Source organism: Rhipicephalus microplus, chromosome 6 (assembly GCF_043290135.1).
Source record: "Rhipicephalus microplus isolate Deutch F79 chromosome 6, USDA_Rmic, whole genome shotgun sequence".
NCBI classification, from domain to species: Eukaryota; Metazoa; Arthropoda; class Arachnida; order Ixodida; family Ixodidae; genus Rhipicephalus; species Rhipicephalus microplus.
The window spans coordinates 131,439,023-131,463,199 of NC_134705.1; the positions used below are offsets into that span (position 1 = coordinate 131,439,023).

The 24,177-nt window shown below is 45.4% G+C and overlaps 1 protein-coding gene across 1 annotated transcript; it reads left to right on the forward strand.

The window, feature by feature from the left end:
- The first annotated feature begins 643 nt into the window (after positions 1-643).
- LOC119168459 (uncharacterized) lies at positions 644-15,208 on the forward strand. Its single transcript, XM_075865482.1, has 5 exons — positions 644-829; positions 5,784-5,916; positions 7,338-7,483; positions 11,223-11,355; positions 14,787-15,208. Exons 1-5 carry the CDS (start codon positions 754-756, stop codon positions 15,046-15,048), a joined length of 750 nt encoding a protein of 249 aa, XP_075721597.1. The 5' UTR covers positions 644-753; the 3' UTR covers positions 15,049-15,208.
- The last annotated feature ends 8,969 nt before the right edge of the window (positions 15,209-24,177 follow it).

The window sequence follows — 24,177 nt, forward strand, 5'->3', positions numbered from 1 at the left end:
CCCTAAGCAAAGGCAATTGCTACGAGTTCTGTCCTTCGCCCGATCAAGCATGTTTTGAAGAATTTCATTTCCAACAAGCGTTGCATAGCACGTTGCTTTTGCGGAGAACATGGCGGTAACCTAAAGCAAACGCGATATATAGCTTTGCTTGGCCGACCCCATGAGTGCATGGAATCTGCTCTCTCAGTGTGGGAGATTTTGTCAGAAAAGATTATTGCAATTACGTAAAGAGGCGAAACAAATATATTTGGAAAAAATACTGCAGATAACATTGTAAAACAAGTAGTGGGGGAATTACTGCAAATAACACACTATATACGCACATTCCAGCGTATTTATTCACAGGAAAGAGTCACAGGAATGCCAAAACGCAAAAGTGCATTCAATAATGTGAAGTTCGCCCAACCGCAAGATGAGCGCATCAATCAGAAGGAATAAACAATGCCTTTCTGCGATCACCTACACAGGCCATTCAAAAACAAAATAATCAGGAAATGCGTGCTGAGATGCAGCTCTACCGTGGCACATCTCGTGCGGCAAGTGCAAGAAGGGCTGTGGGGAGGGGTGTTATTGGGGGCGTGGTCAAGAAAGGTAATATCGTGCGTATGCACCTTGACGACTAGCATCCGTGACGGACTCTATGGCGAGGAAAACTTGGAAGCAGTTTCGTTTGTTTTCCGTACAACGTTTCCTTGATTATGACACGTTTCAGCGACAAAGATTCTTAGCCAAGTTTGGTGGCAAGAACAGGGAATGCCGGACACACAGAACACAATGTTCTTCCGTGCCTTGTGCACCACCGCAATCGCTGTTTTCACGACAACTCATGGTGAGAGCGCTTGCTACAAATGCATGCAAGTATTACAGCAACTTTGCTCGCTTATCTGACAGCTAGTTGTAAGTAGTATAAAGCGCCTTGTTACATGCTAGAACAAAGAGACTTAATGAAGCTATTTTTAGTCTAATTTCACGAGTTTGGTGTCTCATACGCGACTGCTTACTTTTTCGTTTAATATCTTTTATTTCATTACCTTCAAAACACCGCTGCGTTGAAAGTCGTGATGTTGGTTTCTTGACTAAATTTAGAAAATAAATGCCTTACTACACAAACATTTTTTACAACTCTCGAATAATTCACCTAAGCTCTAATAGGCAAAGAAGGAACCGCTGCTACAAATGCATCATGACAGCAAATTCCACGACTTTATTTAGGTCTGAACCTAGGTGTACTGTCATTCATAGTAAATGAACATCTTGTTAAATTGTGATCACTTGTTACTGCAAAGAATGTGAGCATTGGAATGGCTGCCTTTCATAGTGACAACAACGTTGAGTCTATAATTATGAATTGTTGTGATTCTTGTACCAGAGCTTCACGCATTCATGCTGAAACCATCGACAATCGCTCTTCTCTATCGACAATCGCTCTTCTCTAAAAAATGACTGTATTATCCTGAAAGAAGATGCTTAGCTGACGAAACATCAGGGCTATCGTAAAGGTGTTTCTTTTTCTTCTCTGAACAACTAGGTTGTGTTTGGGTAGGCAGGTTTTATTAGGATTCAGTAAAATATAGCTGATTACTTGTTACTGCTGACATGCAATGTCTGCGGTACCCCTTATCCCCTCTCCCCTCGCAGATGTTTAAAAGCAAACTCTTGCTATTGTACTGAGGTCAGACAATCACAATGAACTTCGTGAGATGCAATCCTTTGAAAACTTCTGTCATTCATGGCAGACTACAGGCGTAAGATATGCGTACTTACAAATAAATTTTATTCATTGAGTGGAACCATCTTTATGGCATCGCACATTCATTTACTACATGTTGTTTGACCTCATCGGGGTCAAAGCCAAGAAGACGATGGAAGCGAGGCTTCAATACAAAATCTTTTTTCCACAATGCGATGAGCGTAGGTTAGCCGGAGCATCAGTGACCTGCCGTGCGAAATGTAATTTCTCGAAAGCGGGTGCGGGATCGGTGGCAAGTGGTTTTGTGGTGTGCAAGCTGCACACGATTTTTCATGTAGGCCAATTACCATAACAGTCACTAAACACGGACCGGTAGCAGTAACGCATTATCTCAATAATAAACTGCACTATCAGTGCGATAATGCCGTACCGACTGAAGAGTGCGCCTGCGCGAACTTTATCATGCCGAAACTTTTCACGTACGTATCGAAAGTCTATCCCTGTACGGTAAACTGCTCATTGTGCTAAAGTTGGGTCACAGGTGAATTCTAGAAAACTTTATTGTAGATTTCACGGAGTGCCATTAAAGTCTGCTATCAGTAAACTGATAAATTGTTTGGAAAAAAATGCAAAAGAAACGAGAATTTCTTCTCAAAGTCCTCAGCGTAACAAATTTCTCAATCACGCAAGCCCCAAATGTGATGACCCATTACAGGCTGTGTCATCTGCCATATGTGTGCAAATAAGATAGTGCATAACGTAAAAAAGTGCACTCAAGCTCAATTCATCGAAGAGGAATGTCGATTACAGTCAGCCTTCTAATGCATAAAAATCGCAGCTGTCATGCATGTAGCGCATTCTGTCGCAGACGCGGTCAGTCTGGTGAAGTACGATTACGTTTCCCCTGAGTGACAGCTCTTCGTGGCTTTCGGAGTTTCACGAACTCTGCACTGGTGGGGCCAGAATGCTTTGTACGACTTCCTATTTTTTTAACAGGTGATACGTAATGATTGGGCAGTGCTGCTCAATTAGGTCTTGGGTTAGGTTATGCTCTCTTTCGCTGCTAAAAAAATATTGTCGGATTGTCTTGGTGCTCGTACTATCGGGAGATTGACAGGAACATCTCAAGAACATAGAATAACTAGTATTTTAGTATTGTGAACCAATCAGCGGAGTTAGCTTTTCATTTTTCTTTGAAGATCAATATCAGAAAAGATTTCGGGCCATCTGTGCATATAAATACCATTGACGAAAGCCACCAAGAGCAGCTGAGAAGTCACTTCTTTGTTCCAGCCTTCTAACACTTCGGACGTCCGAGATAAACAAGCCTGCTAATTATGTTAGCGCTTGCGAAGTATGCAGTTTAAGTGCAAGAGAGAAAGGTAGAGACAAACCTTTCAATAAAACGTCAGTGAATTATGATTTTTAGTGAACTGGGAGCGCGGAGATAAACACAGACACAAAGCAAAGAGGAGGCACACAGTGTGAGCGCTCGTGCTGTGTGGCTCTTCGCTTTGTGTCTGTGTTTACCCCCGCGTTCCCAGTTCGCTGAACAATCATGAATTATCAACTAACCCACCTTTCCATCTTATTGCAATGTCAGTCAATTACTTCAGGCATGTCCCGTTGCCCCTTGCCGCTGACCGGAATCCTTTGGGACATGGCAGCAGCTATACGGCTTGACTGGTCATGTTGCGCTGGACGTTGGGGTCTCGGCTGCGGAGCAGGGCCTCCGATGATTCTACGTTGTCGAAACAATCGTTCTGACTCGGACATGCCCACACCATGTGAACCAAGCTTTGCCGCCTCATCACACAATTTACTCTGAGACCACGAAACTGCGGGGTGCCACTATAGCTGTAAAGAGCGACTTCGGAAAAACCCCGGTCTCTAACTTTCGCCACAAAACTTGACTTTTCTTACTGAAAGAGTTGTCCGTTCTCGATTATACTTGCCGATTTAGCCTGTAGCGTGCGGCTATTCCATGGTATGTGCGCATATCCTCACGTTTTGTTCGGTAGTATGGGAGGTTCCAGGGATCGGCCGGTAGGTGAGACATCGGGCGACCAAATGAGCCTCTTCGTTCCCTTCAAGTTCCCGGTGAGCTGGAGCCCAGACGAGCAGAATAATCTCTCTCGGTACTGCTACCATGTCTGATATATGAACAGCAGTCACCGTCGCCCCTCCCGATTTATAATTGCTCGTGGCGTTCCTGGAGTCACTGATCACCACCATGACCCAATTACGCAGGTACTTGATCACACCCTCGACAGTGTCTGTTGCTCATGACAAACCTAATCATGTATGTGACGTAACGACGGCCTCTGGGGATAGCCGTACAGCACGAAGAGGAGCTTGCGACCATCTGTCGGTGGCTTACCATTCTCTAGCAACGTGGCGCATGAACGTCGGCACGATTTTGCCTTGGGGGTGCAAAGCCGTGTTACATCGCGGCTGAGAGCAGACCACTATTGTGGCTTGAGTGAGCTAGGACAGGTTTAACTTCATTGGTCAAATGTCCCTATTGCACCCCCCCTGGCGACGCCCACGACGTGGTGCCATATAGCTGCGAGGCTCCGAGGGAGTGTAGCTGCTGGTCTCGCTTATTTACGGAAACAAAAGGGTATCTTATGGCTTTGCAGAATAGGATGTACAAAAAATAGACATCGAGTAACGTTTAAATTCTAGTATTGTTCATCTTGTTAAGTTTACTGTCTGGATGGCTACGTATAGTAGTGAGAGAAAGCTGCTCCGCTGCCACGGTTGCGGCGAATCAGCGCCTTCACGCCCATAGTTTGCATAAACAGTAAAAGTTTTTATGCATTATTTTAAAATTTAAAGCCCATCGCCTTGGTGTCCTCTCACAACTTATGCCCGGACGGTATGTATGGCTGTTTCAATAATAATCCAAATTGTCTATCCCTTGCATAACTCCCTAACCTCTAGCTAAGTGCCTCGGTTTGTTGCGTGTACTGAATATAGTGTCTGAGTAGGGTTGTTGCAGTACCCTTTACCTTTGGTCTCATAGAAGTAAGGCATATTCGTGGTGTGTGCTGAAGGCCATGCTACTTATGGCAATCGGATACACTTGTGCGAAGCCTTACAGCTAATCCTGGGTGATGGCCGGAAGGCCTGCTCGTTTAATGAACAGGTAAAGAGAAATTTTTGAAAATGCCGAGAAGAGGTTATTTCCAGGCTGTGAAGGTACACGTGATGCGGGAACGCATCACTTTTCTTTTGTGTAAAGTTTTGTTGACGACACGCAAAAAAAAGCGTAAATCTGCATTTTATTATTGATGACGTGAATTGTGGGGATGAGTGGAAACGTTGGCTTGGGGTGCGAGCACTTGTTTTCTGTTATTCGGTATGCAATTCAGTAAATACTTCACGCCAGCTTTCTGAGTACTTCTGCCCCATCTGCACCATGGAGTGACTGAATATCATTTGCTTTGAGTGTTAAAAAGCACCTACACTTCTATGGTGGCTAGTCTGGAGGCGGAAGGCTTTTCCATAACTTGATTTCATTTTAGGAGTCGCCGGTAGCATTGATACTATTCTGACAAAAATTATTAGTTTGAGGGCAACAGTGCCTCGCATGAATGTCTGCAATTGGTGGTGCTGCAAGCAACAGGCACTCGGTGCAGCGTCTAAGCTGACTCGATTAGAATGCACAAAAAAGCCCGATAGAGCTGTATATTAGTTATGCGATGTTGCAATGCCACTGAAATCTATGCCTGGATGATCTTTTAGATTCGAAAGGTTCTTGTCAAAGTCAGAACTTTTTATTGCGAGAAGCCTCAAAATTATACTAGCTGGTAGTGACGAGTATTTGAAATGCAGCCAACTCCCACACAACGAAAGAAAGACCCGCAGAACAAAACGCTGTATATTCGTCGTTGACTTCCCCTGTTCTCAAAAGCACCACGGAATCTATAGTAATTTCAAGCGCAGTCTCATGGGGAAATTTCACTGATGGTCACCGTTTTGAGCGCTTTCCGTCAAGAAATTCCTAACCTGACAACTTGCAGTTTTTGCTAGAGTGCATCGCGAGATTCTTGTATGAACAATGACCAAAGCGAATTATATGCCACAGCTGAGCCTGAAGAGCTTCCTTTCAAGCATGGGTGCACGAGGAAGCAGCTGAATGACTGTGGCTCGGATTTCCTCATCTACAGCAACGTCACGCGAGTGCCTTCTGGCGGACAAGAGTTCATCGAAAACTGCGAGTACGAACATTACGTCTTTTTTCCTTTGAGACTTGACTGTCGGTTCGGCATGATGGCCAATTGTAAGATATGTTGGGAGCCACATTCGTAAAGAAATAGTAAAATATTTTAACGTTTACTTAGAGAACACACACGATTGTTTATTTGACGGTGATTAGAAAAAGTTGTTAGCGATATATAGAGTACTTGGTACTCTACTATGGAAGAGCATAAAGCCGTCCTGTGGACCATACTTGATGAGGCCGTGTTAAGGAAAATTATGCTCTGGGCCAGTAAAGACAGAAGGCTTGGTTACCCTAGAAACAGACTTTATACATTCTTTCTTAGCCAGATAGGCCGGCTACATTTACAGCGATACTAACAATGCCATAAAAACGCATCTCGAATAATGTGTTGTTATTTAACCGAAGACTAACCATCCAACTTGTGCTGCATAGATTGTCATTAACTGTTCGTTTATTGTTGATTTAGCAAAACTACACAGCACAATACACTTGGAGTTTCATAAAAAAGACGACCTTTTATGATTCATTATAAGAAAGACTTCTGCGTGGAAGCTTTTTCTGCTTTACAGCAATCGATGTCATGGCTAAATGGTCGCATTAGCACTACTTGTTGGCTGTAGAGTGGATTGAATTCATTGGGAGGGTGCTGCCAAAGTTTGGTTCATAGTTTAAGAATAATGGAAAAGCGCTATTCACATCTAAAGAAATTCGGTTCCTGTCACATGCACTAGTATATATTGTCACGAGCAAAATTTACAGAAGCTTTAGATCTCCTGTGTCTTCCAAAAACACAATTACGAATCAGCTATGATGCAATGACATCGACCAACACCCAGATACACTACACAATTTTGTAAAGGGCACGATGTGATTACGCTCAGCTTACCGTGCTCTGGTCATATGTAGTCTTTATGGCAGCCAAGAAAAAAAATTCGTTCTTTCATTAGTGAGATTTCAATAACTATAACAGGACAATATGACAAACCGACTAATGAAAGCTGTTCAAACTATAAAATCACTTGCTGCTCAGATGTCTGTCTTCCACGAGGGTTAACAAAAAATGGGGCACTTTTCGAGAGTCTAGGCTCTATGCTAGAAGCAATGAAATAAACCCAACAGATATTGAGGACGAGGAAAGCATGAGAACACAAATTGTTGTTTTTACCAAAAATGTAATTATGCCTGAACGAATCATTTTATGCGGACTGATATTACATATGACGGATTCTAGTACCACACAACATAAGGCTTCCTGAAGATTCTGCATTGAGCTACGCCACTAGGTAATATTTATCGCAGCGCATATGTAACTTACATCCCAAAGTTATCATTTTTTTCGGGTGTGTGGAAGAGAGGGTGGGGAGAGTGGTTTGGAGAAAACAACTCAGCATTAGGTTGGATGGTGAATTACTGCAGGCACCTATCCACGCAGCTGTCCTGTGCTTTACAATTCTCGAAGGAATGCTTGGACGGTCTTCCAAGAGTGGCTGCCCTTCTAAGCTTGCAGGCCATGGAGGAAGCCTACGAGGCTGTATGCACCGAAGGCACCGAACTGAACCAATGTGAGTGAAATTGAGCAGCAGATCTTGGGAAGCTAACAGTTGTGTAACCTTACGCGGTAATCAATTCCAATGCTGCAGATAACTGTTACCTTCTGGCGGTAACGAAGAAGGTGCCAATAGAAATTAAAGCACTGCCCAAGACAGCACAGAAGGGTAGAGTCTGGCGAAGTAAGAAATATTTCAAACATTAAACGCAATCAGATGGTTCAAAACAGATGTAACGACTGATCTCTGGCGAAAGAAATCTCCTGCCTCTCGAAAAAAAAAAACGACGATTGTTCAATCGATAGCTGTGGAACGACACCAACATAGACACAACTTTCACTTCAAATGCAGTCGCTAAGCGCGAACGCTTCGGCGTATACCGGAAGCACGGACATAAACAAAAAATATCAAGTTGAAAGCGGTGGTGCGCTTGTCTACGCACCTACAACTGTGTCACCCACGTTGCTTTGCTGCGCTTTGTATGACGAACTACAGATATTTGAGCCGCAAAAAGTTAAGGCGCCTTCGTACTAGATGTACGATGTCTCAAAGAAAGCGAAGAGCTTCGAGGCCTTCAGTGCTTCTTTGTGTTTTCTTTTCTTTTTTTTCTTTTTCTTCTCTTATCTACGCTTTTGTATTTCTTTTCGTCTGTGTTTCTGTTTGTTTCATTTCTTTCATTCTTTCTGTGCATTCCTTTTTATTTCTCTTTATTTCTCTTTTCCATTTTCCCTCTCTCTCTCAGTTTCTTGTTTTCTCTTTCTGTATCGCCCACCTTTTTTTCTCCCTAGTTTCTATTTGTCTATCTAGCTACGACATGCAATACTCTCCCTCCTCTTCTTTTTCGTCTTCCTCACCATAGCCCTACGCACAAAAGAAGGGGGCGGAATGCCACTCCCTTAGTCATATCGGAGAGGGGGCAGAGAAAGTTTGCCCTGGGTTTTGTTAATTGGGGATTAGGAGGGGGAAAGTGTGGTGCGAGGAACCCTTCCCTGTGAAAGGAGACCCTGCGCATGCGTATGTTCCCCTCCCTCACTTCGAGATGGAAAACAGCTTATGGTGGAGCTCGATCTGGTGTGTCTGCGGCGTGACCCCCCTTACTGCGCATGCTCCAACTCTTCCCCTCGTCAAGTGAGCGTGAGGAGGTCGGAGAACCCTCTCCTCGCCAGAGTGACGCGAGGAGGTGGGGTGGAGGGAGTGGCGGGAGCACTGCCTCTGCTGCACACACCGCAAGATAGCGTCGGCAGGGAACTGCTATGGATGAAACACGGACTTGACATGCCCAGTAGCCATGGCCGTGTCGGCAAGCAAACCACGCCGTACACAGCGCCGACGTTAAAGCCAAGCGTCAGCCAGGAGCCAACGCATCAGCTGCGGACAGACGACGCGTCTACGACGCCCGTGCAAAACGCCTTGCTCGACAACTTCAACACCCGAGCTTCAACGATGCAAACTCCAACAAAATTACACCACCTCCCACTAAAGAGGACCATGGGGAAAGGTGAAGCAGCATGCGGGGTGCACACAACGTTTACATCGGTGTGACAGGTGCTTACGGCAACAACAGGTTAAGAACATTACCTCAACACTAAGAATAACACGAAATACTAATGATTTACGGAATTATAACTGAATCACCAACGTGAACAGATTACAACGATACAATATTCAATTCAGTCCATAACAAGGCTAGCTCTGCTGAAAACCGCATTTATGGGGGTATGATGGGGCAAACCTCCCAAAACTTGAATTGACAATTTTGGCACTGAAAACTTCACTGTACTCTGGTGAACATACCCGTGGCAGCCCGAGGACGACCGGCCGCTTCAAATGGTTGAAACACCGCGCCAAAGTGCGCCAGGTGCCCTCATGCGTAAGCATCAGACGCACGTAAAACTGCAATTTTATTTTCAAATAGCACTTTCTGTAAATTATTCAACTTAAATGTACCTTTTCTCAGTAAGTATTAAATTGATTTCGATTAAGCTTTGTATGCGTGAGCTACAGCTATATCGGGAGGAGATTTTTTTCTACCGCGTCTTTTTGGTAGTCTTTTGGTAGTCTATTGTCCTAATGTCTGCTTATATAGGTGCTGACCTATGATAACTGGCACGATGTTTAATTATTATATGAATTATACAAACACGTTAAACAGTAATTCGTCTGAACATCGATTCGTGATTGTACAAATCGAGCGAATAAAGACCTGCCCTTTCAATAGGAATGAAGCCACCGTGGAATGCTGCGGCCAACTATTTCTGAAATGAGGATGGTAATATGACAATTAGTGAAAGGAAACAGAGGCAGGCACATACTGCATATTATTGCCATTTAAAAAAAGTATTTATTTTTTAGCGGTTGCAATTGAGCTGTTCATTACGTCGTTTTCAGCGAAATTTGAGCTGAGGTTCACTAAATCAACTTTACACCTCTACAGAGTAACTGGGCGAGTGGCTTTGTTAGTTCTACGCAATACTGTACACACTTGTTATTGTGCGGATAAAAGTTAACCACACGGCTGAATGTGGTTACATTCTTTTCCGTAGTTGCAGAGAAAAAGTACATTGAATAAGTGAACCTCCTTCAATATTTGCGAGAGGGCCATAGGAAGCATGACCAACCTAGGCATACAGAAAGGGTGTACTTGACACCCAGAGGAATGTTTTGCGAGTACGTAAAATTTTACGGGAATACTTCCAGCCATACCTACGATATTAGGCTAAAACTTATATATATACCATTTAACCTACCATACCACCTAAATGAAACAACAAAATCTAAAAATAAAAATAAATTTAGCAGAAGTCAGCAAGAACTAATTGCAATAATTACCCTAATATCACTAAAACTGTTCCAAGAACTGCGCCTAACTGCAGAGGGCACCACATCACCGATCAAGCCTCTCCCCTTGCACCTCGCCGGCGCTTCGCCGCTACATCTGATAGATGGATCAACCTGATGAAACTCACTGCAGACGACGCGTACCTTGACTGTCGTGGCAATCAGGAAGTCGGCAAAGATCTGCAAAATGTAGCGCACGTGTCCGCATAAGGTTTGCAAAGCTCCCTAACAAGATTATATTATTTTCGGCAAAACCCTACAGGCTTACCTCAAGCACTCACATCCTTGATGTTTTCTGTAAACGGAGTGGTTGGCATAAAGTTCCCTTTAAGTACGCAAGAGGAAACTCTCGCGATAGTGTCTATGAGTTCCGATATGCACGCCACTTCAGCGAACACGACAGTGATGGGTATAGGACCAGGATTTGTCAAATCTTCGTTCTTAATTCTGCATGGCTTCGTTTGGCTTGCGTGGCTGGCAGCTGCTTTGTCACGAAACAAAGGTAAGCAAATGTGCAGCAGTTCCACTTCACTGCCTTAATCTTTCGGGCTTACCGTTTCACATCGGCTCACGAAGTTTGGAAACATCCGTTCTTTCATTCGGAACGAAATCAAAACCCAGCAATAAACAAATCCACATGTGCATTTGGAGCCCGCAAGCACGCAGACTAGGCAAATTCATGTGCTTCCCATGATTGCGATGGTCACTGAACGACCATAGCGCCAAACTCTGGTCTAGGCAATCTTAGTAAACTATGTTGGTGTGAACCACACGCACTTCACACACTAACTACACGCGCTGCACACCCTCCCAGGTTTTGCAGTAGTGAAGGTGCCATACTTTTTTTTTTTATTTCAGTTGATCTTACGTCAGCCTTCACACACTTCTTAATTTCAGAACTCTCACTTTCTCGCAGTGTACTACAGAGGCGTTGCATGCCTGAATGAAGCCGGGGATGAGCTTCACCATTGCATGAGCAAGATGCGGCACGAAATGGAGATCGGCGTGGTTGCTGCACCCAAAAAGGAAGTCGTCCACTATTCTTGTTGGTGAGAGGAGCATTCAACCAGTGCAGTGCAGCAGTGCTTGCCTTAGCCAGAGTTCAGTGATCCAACCACCTGTTGACGCGAAAACATTGACCAGATCGTTTCGCGGAAATTGCGGTTCAGGTATAGTCGTCGTTGGTTGAGAGCAAAAAAAATGTCTTCGTCTGTGAGCAAAACTTTGAGATATATGCCTTTGAAATAATGCTAAAACATTGGTTTGAATGAGCATCCAACCATAAGTTTCTGCGAGTCAAACATCTGTACGACGGCCCAACCATTGCGTTGCTTGGAATTCTATGCCCTCTTCAGTGCCGAAAAAAAGAAAACACTGCATGAATATCACATAATGCAACAAGTCTCCTCGACGCACATAATGCTGTGTACCAGAAACATTGGATCCATTGAGGCGTCATGACATGCGAATGGTACAATGAGTGAGCAGACTAAAGGGCCACTTATTGTGAAGCTGTAAAACATTTAACCACGTACATTAGAGAACGCATCGACAAAGTGAACAGCTGCGCAGGTTCACATGTAGCTATATCGACGCGTAACAGGTGCTTTGCTGAGTCGCAAAAACAAGAAATAAGGCATAGTGAAACTTCGCAACTCTAGATGCCGTATAGAGACTGTGATATACTGAGACGGCCAATAATATGAGTGCACTCATTCTTTTCGTCATGGCATGATTGAGATGCCCAACAAGAAGCGAAGCGCGGCTGGTGATTGAGGAGGTAAAGGAAATGGGACCACGTTACGCTATTGTGTTCCATTCTTGAGGAGAAGGTTGAGAAGCTTCCAAATTCAAGATACGAAGCATTTTTTAAGAGTGGCGTCTCTTACCATATGTTTCATTCATTGATAAACAACACCTTCTGCCCGCTTATATCGCTCATATACCGGGATTGACAACGTGTCTAGATAGATATGTGGGGTTTAACGTTCGAAAACCACCATATGATTATGAGAGACACGGTAGCGGAGGGCTCCGGAAATTTAGGCCACCTGGGGTTCTTTAACGTGCACCCAAATCTGAGAACACGGGCCTACAACATTTCCGCCTTCAACAGAAATGGACAACGTGTCTCAAGCGATGGATTGAGAGATACGGTTACAAAGCGATAGGTAGTGCCTCACATCTTTCTTGGACAACAAGCGCAATCTGAAATGCGCACATCCACATTACATACAGGCATTGTATACAGCCATTATATTATTGTCTTCTGCAAGAACACAATAAAATTTATTCGTTTATTTATTCCTCTCAAACACGCAGATAGATAGATAGATAGATAGATAGATAGATAGATAGATAGATAGATAGATAGATAGATAGATAGATAGATAGATAGATAGATAGATAGATAGGTAGATAGATAGATAGATAGATAGATAGATAGATAGATAGATAGATAGATAGATAGATAGATAGATAGATAGATAGATAGATAGATAGATAGATAGATAGATAGATAGATAGATAGATAGATAGATAGATAGATAGATAGATAGATAGATAGATAGATAGATAGATAGATAGATAGATAGATAGATAGATAGATAGATAGATAGATAGATAGATAGATAGATAGATAGATAGATAGATAGATAGATAGATAGATAGATAGATAGATAGATAGATAGATAGAATGATTGATGGATTGATTGATTGCTTGATTCATTGATTGATATTGTTACCGGTGTCACCGGGGTTGTATTGCATGGTTTGGCCGACATTCTCAGTGTATGAGTATTCTCGGATTATCCGAATGCCTTTCCTCAGCGTACGAGGTGAACACGCAAGAAGCACATTCATGTTGTTGCAGAGGAGCGTCAGTCGGTGGTGTACAGCTATAGCGAACCTTAGCGTTAAAGAGCACGTTTCGCATACATTCCTGTGTCAGCGTCAGTTACGGCGTCGTTGGTTGTGAGTGAAAAAATCACCGTACTCTTCGTGACCGATAAATCGAAAAATATGCTAATAAAATGAAGAATAGAAATTTTCGGATCCGAGTGATTATTGTTACACATCATATGCTTCTGAAGCGAATGTTGTACCGCAGAGCGGTGCTATTCTTTGAAATTGCTTTGAAAAAATAACGGGGCTAGGTGAATGCCATGCTTTGAAAAGATATTCTTTAACGCTTGTCAGATCTTGCGGCAGAAGCTTAGAACCACACCAGGTGTGAAGACAAACAAATTACGTACCGAGTGGGTGTTGTAATGGTCCACTAAATATTTAATGTGCTGAGACATACTGTATCATCATCAGCAGCAAAAGCGTAAACAAAGTGAGCAGCTTCGTAAGTTCGTGTGTTGCCTTGCATAAGCATAGAGGATCCTTCACTGACTCGTAAAATAACTCTGATGTAGTGGCCACTTAAATTTGCTTGCGGTATGCATTCTAGGATAGCTTGAAAAGGCCAGTGTTATGTGAACAGCGTTCGAGGTACGTCATGGTTAAGGTGTGCAAAAAGAATCGATAGACAGATAGATATATGGGGTTTAACGTCCCAACACAATCAAATGAATATGTGAGCCACCGTAATGGAGGGTTCCGGAAATTTCGACCACCTGCGGGGCTCTTTACGTGCACCCAAAGCTGAGCACACGGGCCTACAACATTTCCGCCTCCATCGAAAATGCAGCCGCCGCAGCCGGGATTCGATCCCGCGACCTGCGGCTCAGCAGCCGAGTACCTTAGCTACTCGACCACCACTGTGTGGCATGCAAGAATAATCGAAACCAGTCGAGGCCTGATTACGCTATCACGTTCTGCTCTTGAAAGCGAAGCTCAGGCATACGCCAAGTTTTTTGTTGACGGTACCAAATTTTCTGACAAATCAAAGGCTTTGTTAATCTTTGGTAAATCAGCGTGCAGAGTAGCGGTATTTGCATTATTCATTCGTAAATCAGCTATGGGAATTATCTGTTTACGCTACCAAATTTTGCCACCAATAAGTGGTATACAGCAGCGCTTTAAGAATAAAAAAAGAAATAAAATTCTGGGTAAACTGCGCGTGTTGTTGCGCTGTTCCTGTCTCTTCTTTTCTGTTGTTCGTCTACATTTGCGCTCACCAGTTCACCCATAATTATGAACTAACTCGCCCAACTACAAGTTTTAAAGAAAAGAAAGCATCGCGTTGTGTATTACCTCACGTTATCAGCAAAGGCTGAGAATGTGAGAGGGTAAAATCTTAGTCCAGTCAATACCAGTTAAGTGCCTACCGACTATTCTAATACGCAGCCTTGCGCATCTTCATGCAAGCGGCACCATTTGCTGTTTTTATTTCTTACCCTTTACGAGTAACTCGAAAAAATAGATTGAGTGCTTCATATTTGTACTTGCACGCTAATTATGTTAAGTGATGTGATTATATGTGCTCACCTGACTATTTTGAACAGAGAGCCCATCTCCTTCGTTTCTTGTGCAGTGCATTCTACAAGGTCCAAGACTGTTTCGACGACGCCTTGTTGCCTTGTCCAAACGCAGCAGCGAAGGAATTCATGAGCACCGTTCTGGACAAAATAGTCGGGGAAGTCTTGAGTCTCGTGTGCGGCAAATACTCGAGGGGATCCACCGCCTGCATGGAGCTGCCAGAATTGGCACCATCGGACTCCAGTAGTCTTGGCAGCAGAGACCTCTTCGAACTGGCCATACAAAATGCTGCCATCCTTGGTTCAAGGGGGTCATGACATTTCGTAGCTGTGAAACGAATGTCAATGAAGCATACTGTTTTACCGTTTTCCAGTGCTGTGTGAACTTTGTGATAATCTCATTTTCGTAAATGACTTACAAGTTAGCCCTTTTACCGACCGTGGTGATGCGCTAATAAAGGCAATATTTCTGTAAATACACCAGTCGTGTTGCATTAAACTGAAAATATATAGAGATTATTTTGTTGCTGAAATGACCTGGAACGCCTAACCACACTGCTTAATGGCTGACAGTTTTTAATTTCCTGTATAGTGTTTCTAGGCTTTACAAGAACGGGGGAGTTCTTGCAGTGGCCGCCTCACTATTGTTCACGAATTGAAGCCCAAACAACGGCAACACTTGGCGCTGCAATCGTTATTCTACATTTTGTCGTCATCTTAATGTGCAGCTCCACCAAAGCGGTGCAGAGGTGAAATACCGGCTTTTAACTCAAAAGGCCCTGGTTCGAATTGCAGCTGTGCACTCTTACCTTGGTTACACGAAGCTTTCAGCAAGTAAGCGGGAGCTTTTTGCAAAAAAGTTCCACTTATTTAGGTGCAGCTTCCGTTCCACATTACGCTTCGAGTATGATGGAAAATGTTCCAGTGATCGGCAACTGCGCCCTGGTACTGCAGCGTTCCACTTATTCAGTGCCTAGAGTCGAGGAAATTCTTGCAAATCATAGTTACCATCACCCATATTTTTTTTGCATAAGTAAACAGGTATGACACTTAAATGAGACAAGTAAGCAGTAAATTTTCACACTGATTTTATGCATATCTGAACGGACGAATTAGGGTTCATTTCTTAGTATATTACGATAAGAATGTGGAAAACAGCTCTTTTACAGCAGTAGTGCGCAGGTATGTTTTCACGGAACATGCTGGTATTTGTGCTCCAAGACAACATGGTTCTGTCCGTCCGTCCGTTCTGACTTCCACCCGTCTGTCCGTTCATCCGTGCGTGCGTCCGTCCATGCCTCCATCAGTCCATACGTGCTCCCTTTCGTCCGTCCTTGCGACCATGTTTCCTTCCGTCGGACGGATGAACACACGGGCAGCGGCATGGACGCATGGACGGACGGAAGGACGGAGGTACGAACGGATGCATGGAAGGGCAGATGGAAGCAAGAACGAATGAACAGATGGAAGCACGAACGGACAAACTGATGGATGGAATAGCAGAAGCATGGATCGACGGACGGATGGACGGACGCATGGATAGACTAACGGATGGACAGACAGAAATATGAATGGATGAATGCACGGCTGGGTGGACGGACAGATGGATGGATGGACGGAAGCACGGACGGACAAATGGACGGATGCATGAATGGTTGAACTCACGGATGGATGAACGGCCGCTTCGCCCCACTCATCATCAATCACTCCCTGGATATGCTGTGAATACCACGAACGCCATCTCGTTGTATTATTACAAAGGACATATACACCCATCAGCAGAGCGCAAGCCCGTGTTGTAGCAGTATGAAGTCTTGAGGGGTAGCTGTGACTCGGGAAGGGGGCAAGTTTTACTTTATTGCACCCCTGGCCGATGCAAATTACTGCAGTTTGTCACAGTTATGTTTGTTAGATGAGAGTAACATAATGAAGTGGTTCATAATATTACCACACAGGGACGTCACTCGGGTATACGAATATAACAAACAGCTATAACTGACTGTATATACCGCGCTAAGGGCCACAGATATTATGTCACAACCTTTAATGAATGTGCACTAAACAGCGACAGCATGTTCCGCTCATGAACTATTGGTGAGCAGTCCGCTAGGCGCGCGCTTGTCTTGATCAGTAAACTACGTATATTGTCACGCGCTAGGAGTTTGAAGAAACGTACAAGTGGGCGCCGCTGTGAAAATCCGAGACACAAAGGAACACGTCTCCGCTGGCACGGGTTGCTCGTCTTCGTATTCTTCGTTCACTGGCACAAAACTGGCTCACTGGTCACTGGCACAGAACACCAGGCGGATTTACTCCTCCCCCCAAGAGAGCATCCACCCGATTCTCAAGAAAAGTGTGCACAGTAGTGGGTCGAAGTAGGCAACATAAACTAACATTAAACAAAGTAGAGAGAAAATGCGTCCTGGAACCGGCAAACGGAAATATACGGCATTCACAGTTCACATAAAGAGTTCACTGGCACACGAAGAAAATTCGCATCACCACGTAAAGTATGGTTTTAGGCGTGTACAGTGTGAGGGCGTGGTAACCTGCGCTGGGCATGGCGAGCGTCCGTCTGGAACCATTTCGTAGTGGACGTCACTTACACGTCTGAGTACTTTGTAAGGTCCAAAGTACTTCCTCAAGAGTTGCTCACTGAGACCTCACTGTCTAATGGGTGTCCAAACTCAAACTTGGTCACCAGGTTCATAAATTAACTTCTCGATGGCGGATGTTGTACCACTGTGCATCTGCGCACTGTTGAGTTCTGATGTGCACACGGGCCAGTTGACCTGCTTCCTCAGCGTGCTGAATGTACTCACTGATGTCGGGGACTAATTGGTCGAGCTTGTGGATGTCCTCATACGGAATCATGGCGTCTAGTACAGTTCTGACATCTCGACCATAAAGGAGCCGAAATGGCGTGAAGCGTGTAGTTTCCTGCGTTGCAGTGTTGTACGCAAATGTTACGTATGGCAGGATGTCGTCCCACGTTTTGTGCTGCACATCCACGTGCATGGAGATCATGTCGGCTAGCGGTTTGTCTAGCCTTTCTGTTGAACCATTACTCTGAGGGTGATACTCGGAGGTCTTTCGATGGGTTGTATAAATCAACCTGAAGATATCATCCAAGAGCTGCGCTGTGAGTGATGTCCCTCGGGGAGCCATGCCGTAGCACAATTTGATGCATGAAAAAACTGGCAACTTCAGATGCGGTCCCTCGTGGCAATGCCTTCGTCTCAGCGTAACGCGTAAAGTAATCGGTTGCGACAATAATTCATTTGTTGCCGGAAGAAGACAAAGGAAACGGGCCTAGGAGGTCCATTCCCACTTGATCAAACGGTGAGGAGGTGGATAGATCGGTTGCAGATGGCCTGCAGGCTTTAAGGGCGGTGTCTTGCGACGCTGGCATTCACGGCATCCCTTCACGTAGCGTTTGACGCAGGCAGACATTTTAGGCCTGTAGTAGTGTTGTCGCACGCGATCCATAGTTCTCGAGTAGCCCAGATGGCCGGATGTGGGCTCGTCATAGCAAGCTAATAAGACGTCATCGCGGAGGGCTTCAGGCACGACGAGAAGATGAGATCTGTCACCAGCACTGGTGTTCTTTTTGTATCAGACGTCATTTCGTAGGCAAAATGATGGCAACGTTTGCGACATTGGACGAGGAATGGGCGCGGTACCACCTTCTAAGTGATCTATATTCACTCTTAGATCGGCGTCATTTCGTTGATGGGACATCAGATTCGGCCCGTTCAGAGTTGCCACGAAGACACCGTCCTCTTCTGCGCTTGTACTGGCGGATTGAAGAGGTGCTCGCGATAGCGTGTCGGCATCTTCGTGCTTTTTTCCTGACATGTACACAATGGTGACATCAAATTCCTGTAGGCGCAGACTCACTCCATCGTGCTAATTGCCCTTAAGGGTCTCGTAGATTGGTCGACCAGCACAAAGCATGATGATCAGTCACTACATTAAATGGTCTTCCATAGAGATATGGCCTAAATTTTTTAATTGCCCAAATGACCGCGAGACATTCTTTTTCTGATATAGAATAATTAGATTCTGCGCGAGACAGTGTGCGACTTGCGTAGGCTATTACCCGTTCAATTTCGTCCTGTCGTTGTACCAAAATAGCTCCAAGACCAATATTGCTGGCATCAGTGCGCACTTCTGTGTCCGCATCTTCATCGAAGTGGCCGAGCACGGGAGGGGAAGAGAGCTGGTGCTGTAGTTCCGCAAAGGCAGTCTGCTGTTCGTCAGCCCAGACAAATGGTGTGTCATCACGCGTGAGGCGAAATAGTGGCACCGCAATGTAGAAGAAATTTTCAGTAAAGCGCCGGTAATACGCACACAGACCCAGAAATCGTCGCAGACTTTTCTTGTATGAGGGGGTTCAAAAAGCGGCAACGGCAGCAGTTTTGTCAGGATCAGGCCGAACACAACGGCGCTCACGACGTGACCAAGAAACTTTAATTTTTCATAGCCGAATCGACATTTCCCAGGCTTGAGTGTAAGATTGGCCGATCTAATGGCTTCGAGCACATTCCGAAGGCGATGAAGATGCTCGTCAAACGTTTCTGAAAACAAAACGACACCATCGAGGTAGACGAGACAGTTTTCGACTTGAGGTCCGCCAGGACGGTGTCCATCATTCGCTGGAATGTGGCTGGAGCGGAACAGAGGCCGAAAGGGAGCACTTTGAATTCATAAAGGCCATCCGGTGTTACAAAAGCGGTCTTTTCCTGGTCACGTTCATCGACCTCTATTTGGCAATAACCACTCTTCAAGTCGACGGACGAAAAATACTTCGCGCGCCACAGCCTGTCCAGAGAATCATCCACTCTGGGCAACGGGTACATGTCTTTCATTGTGACATTGTTAAACTTCCTGTAGTCGACACAAAAGCGAAGCGTGCCATCTTTCTTTTTCACGAGAACGACTGGTGATGACCAAGAGCTGCTTGAAGGCTGTATCACGCCATCCTGAAGCATTTCCTTAACCTGCGTTTGAATCGCATGCCGTTCGGTTGGCGAAACATGATAAGGCTGCTGCCGTATTGGATGCGGGTTGTCGTAGGTGATAATACGGTGTTTCGTGATTGGTGTTTGACGTATCTTCGAAGAACGTGCAAAGCATGTGTGGAATGCCAGCAACAGCTCGCTCAAACGCTGCTTGTTCGCTTCAGAAAGCGTTGGATTGATGTCGACGCTGCGGAAAGGTGCTTCAGCAGTGTCGATGGCCTCGGAAGCAAAACACTCGGTGACATTGGCGACTGGGTCGGCGTAGGTGATGACAGTTCCAGGAAAAAAGGTGCCGGTGCTCGTAACTGAAGTTTGTAATGAAAACGGCACAGTGATCATCACGAAGGTCAACGAGGCTTCTTGCTACGCAGACACCCTGAGACAGCAGAAGCGAGTGATTGCGTTCCACGACTGCTTCACCGTGCATTACTCTGTCCAACGCTACCTGAACCACAACAGTTTCACGGGGTGGTAACGTCACAGCGTCGTCGATGACGCGAAGAGACACTCGGGAATGACTGGGGTCCGCGTAAGCAGTTGTGGCGTTAGTGGTCGCGAAAGTTACTAGACGCCGTGGAATGTCAAGTATAGCACCATGCTCCCAAAGCAAATCGATGCCAATGATCAGGTCTCGAGAACACTGCCGGAGAATGCTCAAACTGACAACAAATGTACAACCACGGACTTGCAATCTTGCCGTGCACATACCGAGTGGCGTGACGACATGCCCGCCAGCTGTACGAATTGGCATTCGGTTCCAAGGCGTCGTTACTTTCTTCAGAAGGGCGGTCAGTTTTTCACTAATTATTGAATAATCCGCACCAGTGTCCACTAAAGCGCTGACTTCGCGACCATCTAGCAAAACAGGAATATCTAAGGAAACTCTTCCGCAATCAGCCGGTGATGTCGTTGTCGACGTATCATCGGTATCTTCAGTCCGCGTCGATAGGGGGCCTTAAGCATGACCAGTCTGAGCGGCCTTGCCCCCGAAGGTCGCTGTGGCTAGTTTTCCCGACGCGGGCTAGGTGACCAGCCTTGCGCCACACCCGAATAGGTGCGATGATTCGACGAGAACCACCGCCGTGATGGAGAACGTGAGTGGTGCCGAGATGTCGATCCACGCTGCTGGGCAACGTAGTCCGCAATTTCCGGAGGCTGCTGGCCGAACCTAGGAGGTGGGGAATTGGCCGAAAAACTACGAAGTCCCAGCTGTAGATAAGTGCACTGTCGGTAGAAGTGCCCAGGTTCGCCACAGTGATAGCAAAGAGGACGTCGATAGGGTGGCCCGCCACATGTCTGATTTTCGGGGAATCGGTCGGTGGTCGCTGAGGTACAGGCCCGCTTGCATGGCTGGGGCCGTGGTATGAGGTGGAGTGAAATGTGGTGCAGGTTGGCGCAGAGTTTGGTCTGCCGGAAGCATGGCAGGGGCCGCGATGAGAGGCGGAGCCAAAGGTGGTGCTGGCTGGAGCAGAGTTTGCGCATACGTCATGCTAGGGAAGTCATTTAGGGGCCGCGGCTCTGTCTGACAGGACGGTTCCCGTAGTGAGTGCTGAACTTCATTTTCGAAGATGCCGGACAAAAAACTGACAGTGGGGGCCAAGGGTACTGATAACTTTTGCAGTTCTTCGCGGATTGCAGAGCCTATGAGCTCTCAGAAGAAGTCGACGTGGCCCCCAAGACCGCCCATGTAGTCCGAAGCAGAGGCAAAGTTCACTTGTCGCTCATACGACTCTGTCCGTTGCCGAAGCATGCTTTCAATTAGGACGGCTTCAGCAAGAAACTCTGACGTAGTCTTGGGGTGCTGTGTACAAGACCACCGAACAGCTGTTCCTTCACTCCACACATCAGATATCGCACCTTCTTCTCTTCCGGCATGGGACTACATACACCAACCAAAGTACACCAACCAAGAACATACACCAACCAAATAAAGCTGCAGTCTCAGATGTCCTGCGCCTGACAGCTGCGCTCACGAGACACCCTTAACCGAGGTGATTCGTAGGCCACGTCATCGGCTCCCTGTGTATGGGGGTCTTCCCGGTACGTTTTGGAACGGCTCCTCACCTGGTGTAAGTCGCCTACGCCCGTAGCCTGCGTTCAGTGAATGGCCGAAGTACTGGCGAGGCGCTGGAACACGGTTGAAAGATTACCAAAAAGCGAAGCGTAGGGCGGGTACAGCAAAAGTTGCTGTCAGAGAACTGCTTGCTGCGCATGGTCGATGAAGGCGTTGGGTGCTTTTCCTCTTTGAGTTTCTTCTTCCTCAGTTTCAGGTTCTTAGGGTAGTTGTGAAACCTAACGCCCTCTCTACGGAGGCGTTATCGTATAGGACACACAGAGCAGTATTCCGCCGGTGCGCAGCACTCGCTACGGGGACAAGCAGCCGCAATTTTAAGATAACAAGTGCTGTGCTTTTTAAAATGAGCGTTAAAAGCGGACACCCACGGTTGTTAGAACATCGTCGGTAGCCAGCACACACAAAGTAACAAATTGAACTACGTCTTTGTCGAGTTTTCCCACAATGGTGGTTTCAATACGGCGCCACGCCTCAAAACCACGCGAATCGTCGAACTGACGTCCTAGAACCCCGTTTTGCAGCACCGACATAGGTCACTAGAAGGAAAGAGATCGAGCAGACCGCAGAGTCTATCTTTGTTACACATTATTCAAGACTTCCTCTTAGCTGCTGCTTAGGGGTAGCCTGGTATTTCGTGAACAGGACTGGAAAAATTTTCGCCAACAAATCATATGCAGTGCCACTGTAAAAATAAATTAAGCAGTACGTCTAAATAAATAAATAAGAAGCATTATTTGCTTTCACGACATAAAATCGACTGCTTCAACGGGGTGATATATTTGAATCTAGTATATTGTATGTGATTGTTCAGTGTGCGCCCCATATTTTTTTACGGCATATAGGATAATATTTAGGGGCGGGTGTAAATCTTGAAATAACTGTTGGAAGAGGTATGGCGAAATCATTAGAGCTTTGCAGCAGGTTGTGGGAAAAGCTACTGTGGGTTTTGCTGCAGTTTCCGACACGCGGTGTAAATGATCTTTGAGTGTAGAAAAAACAAAAAAATTGGGTGCATTATATGAAGTAACGACAATGACTTGGCATTTAAGGAATGACATTGTGACGTACCATGCATCATTTTAACTCTGCAGTGTAAGGCATTTTAAAGGCAAGTTGGCAAATGTTTTGGCGCAGTCATCACTACACAGCAATGGAAGGCGCCGCCTCGGCCTGTATGCCTTGCCAGGTGGCGCCCAATGACGCTTGCCATACTTAGCAGCATACTTTTGTCATGCATATTTTTCGCTGTTGTTTATGCGTCGGGGAAACATGGTTGTTTTGGTGTTTGACCAGTGTAAATAAAGGGATTTAGAGATGAATTGCGAGACCAGCTTTAGAAGAACTCGGTGACACACGTTTGATCGACACACGATCTGTGAGGCTCAGCTCTTGAATAAAGTAGATGATAACTCATTCATTTATATGGCGTCCACGTCGTCTGCATGCTGCGTGTGGTGGGTACCGCTTGTACACCAACACGGATCACATGAAAGCGTAGTTCAACCCGACCCCTAGCACCGGCTTTGCTTTATGTACTGTCGATATATGCAGTGAGCAGCTTTTAAAAATTCAATTCTATAGGCGTGTGTTCGGTCTTTCCGCGCTTTCGTGTTTTTCTTCCTTTCCACGCTAAATTTTAAGAACCTGAGCGAAAACCGATTTCTGGCAGCACGTACGTGTGGTGCGTTCCTGTGTGAGCAGGATTTTACGCCGCTGAAAAGTGGCCAGCTGTTTTACACTGAAGGCGGGATATGGAGGAAGCTCCTCTTGAATAATACAGCAGTTCTTAAGAGTATCTTCTACGACGTATATGTTACTCTTTTGAAGCATTCTCGATCCTTAATTGTAGCGCATTTTAATTGCGACGCCAAGCCGACCCACCCTTCTTTTCATCGTTCTCCATTCGTACCTTTTATATTGCTCTGGTAACATAAATGATAGGTGTGCAAACCAATAAGTGGGCTCGAAAACGTGACCTCAAGTTTCCTTGAAGAAGCGCAGTGAATTGCATTTATATTCACGTTCATGGTGGCCACAGGACTGTGTCAGTGTAGGCGCTGTTTTTTTTAAGAAATACCATGCATTATCGGTCTTTCAAAGCTTGACAACTGCGCTAATTCAATCTTTCACTGTGACACGCTGAAGGAGCTGCGCAGGGATGCATTTTAACTTCTTAGAAAAGAAAAACATGATTCTCGAGTGACAGTAAATGAAGTTGAGTGTTGCCACAAGCGCCACATAACACAATAACAACTGATTTCGTAATGGGAAAGTAGAGAAGCCATCACAAGTCGGGGTGATCTTGGAGTTACGTTAAAGCGGCCCTGCAACACTTTTTGAACATGGTCG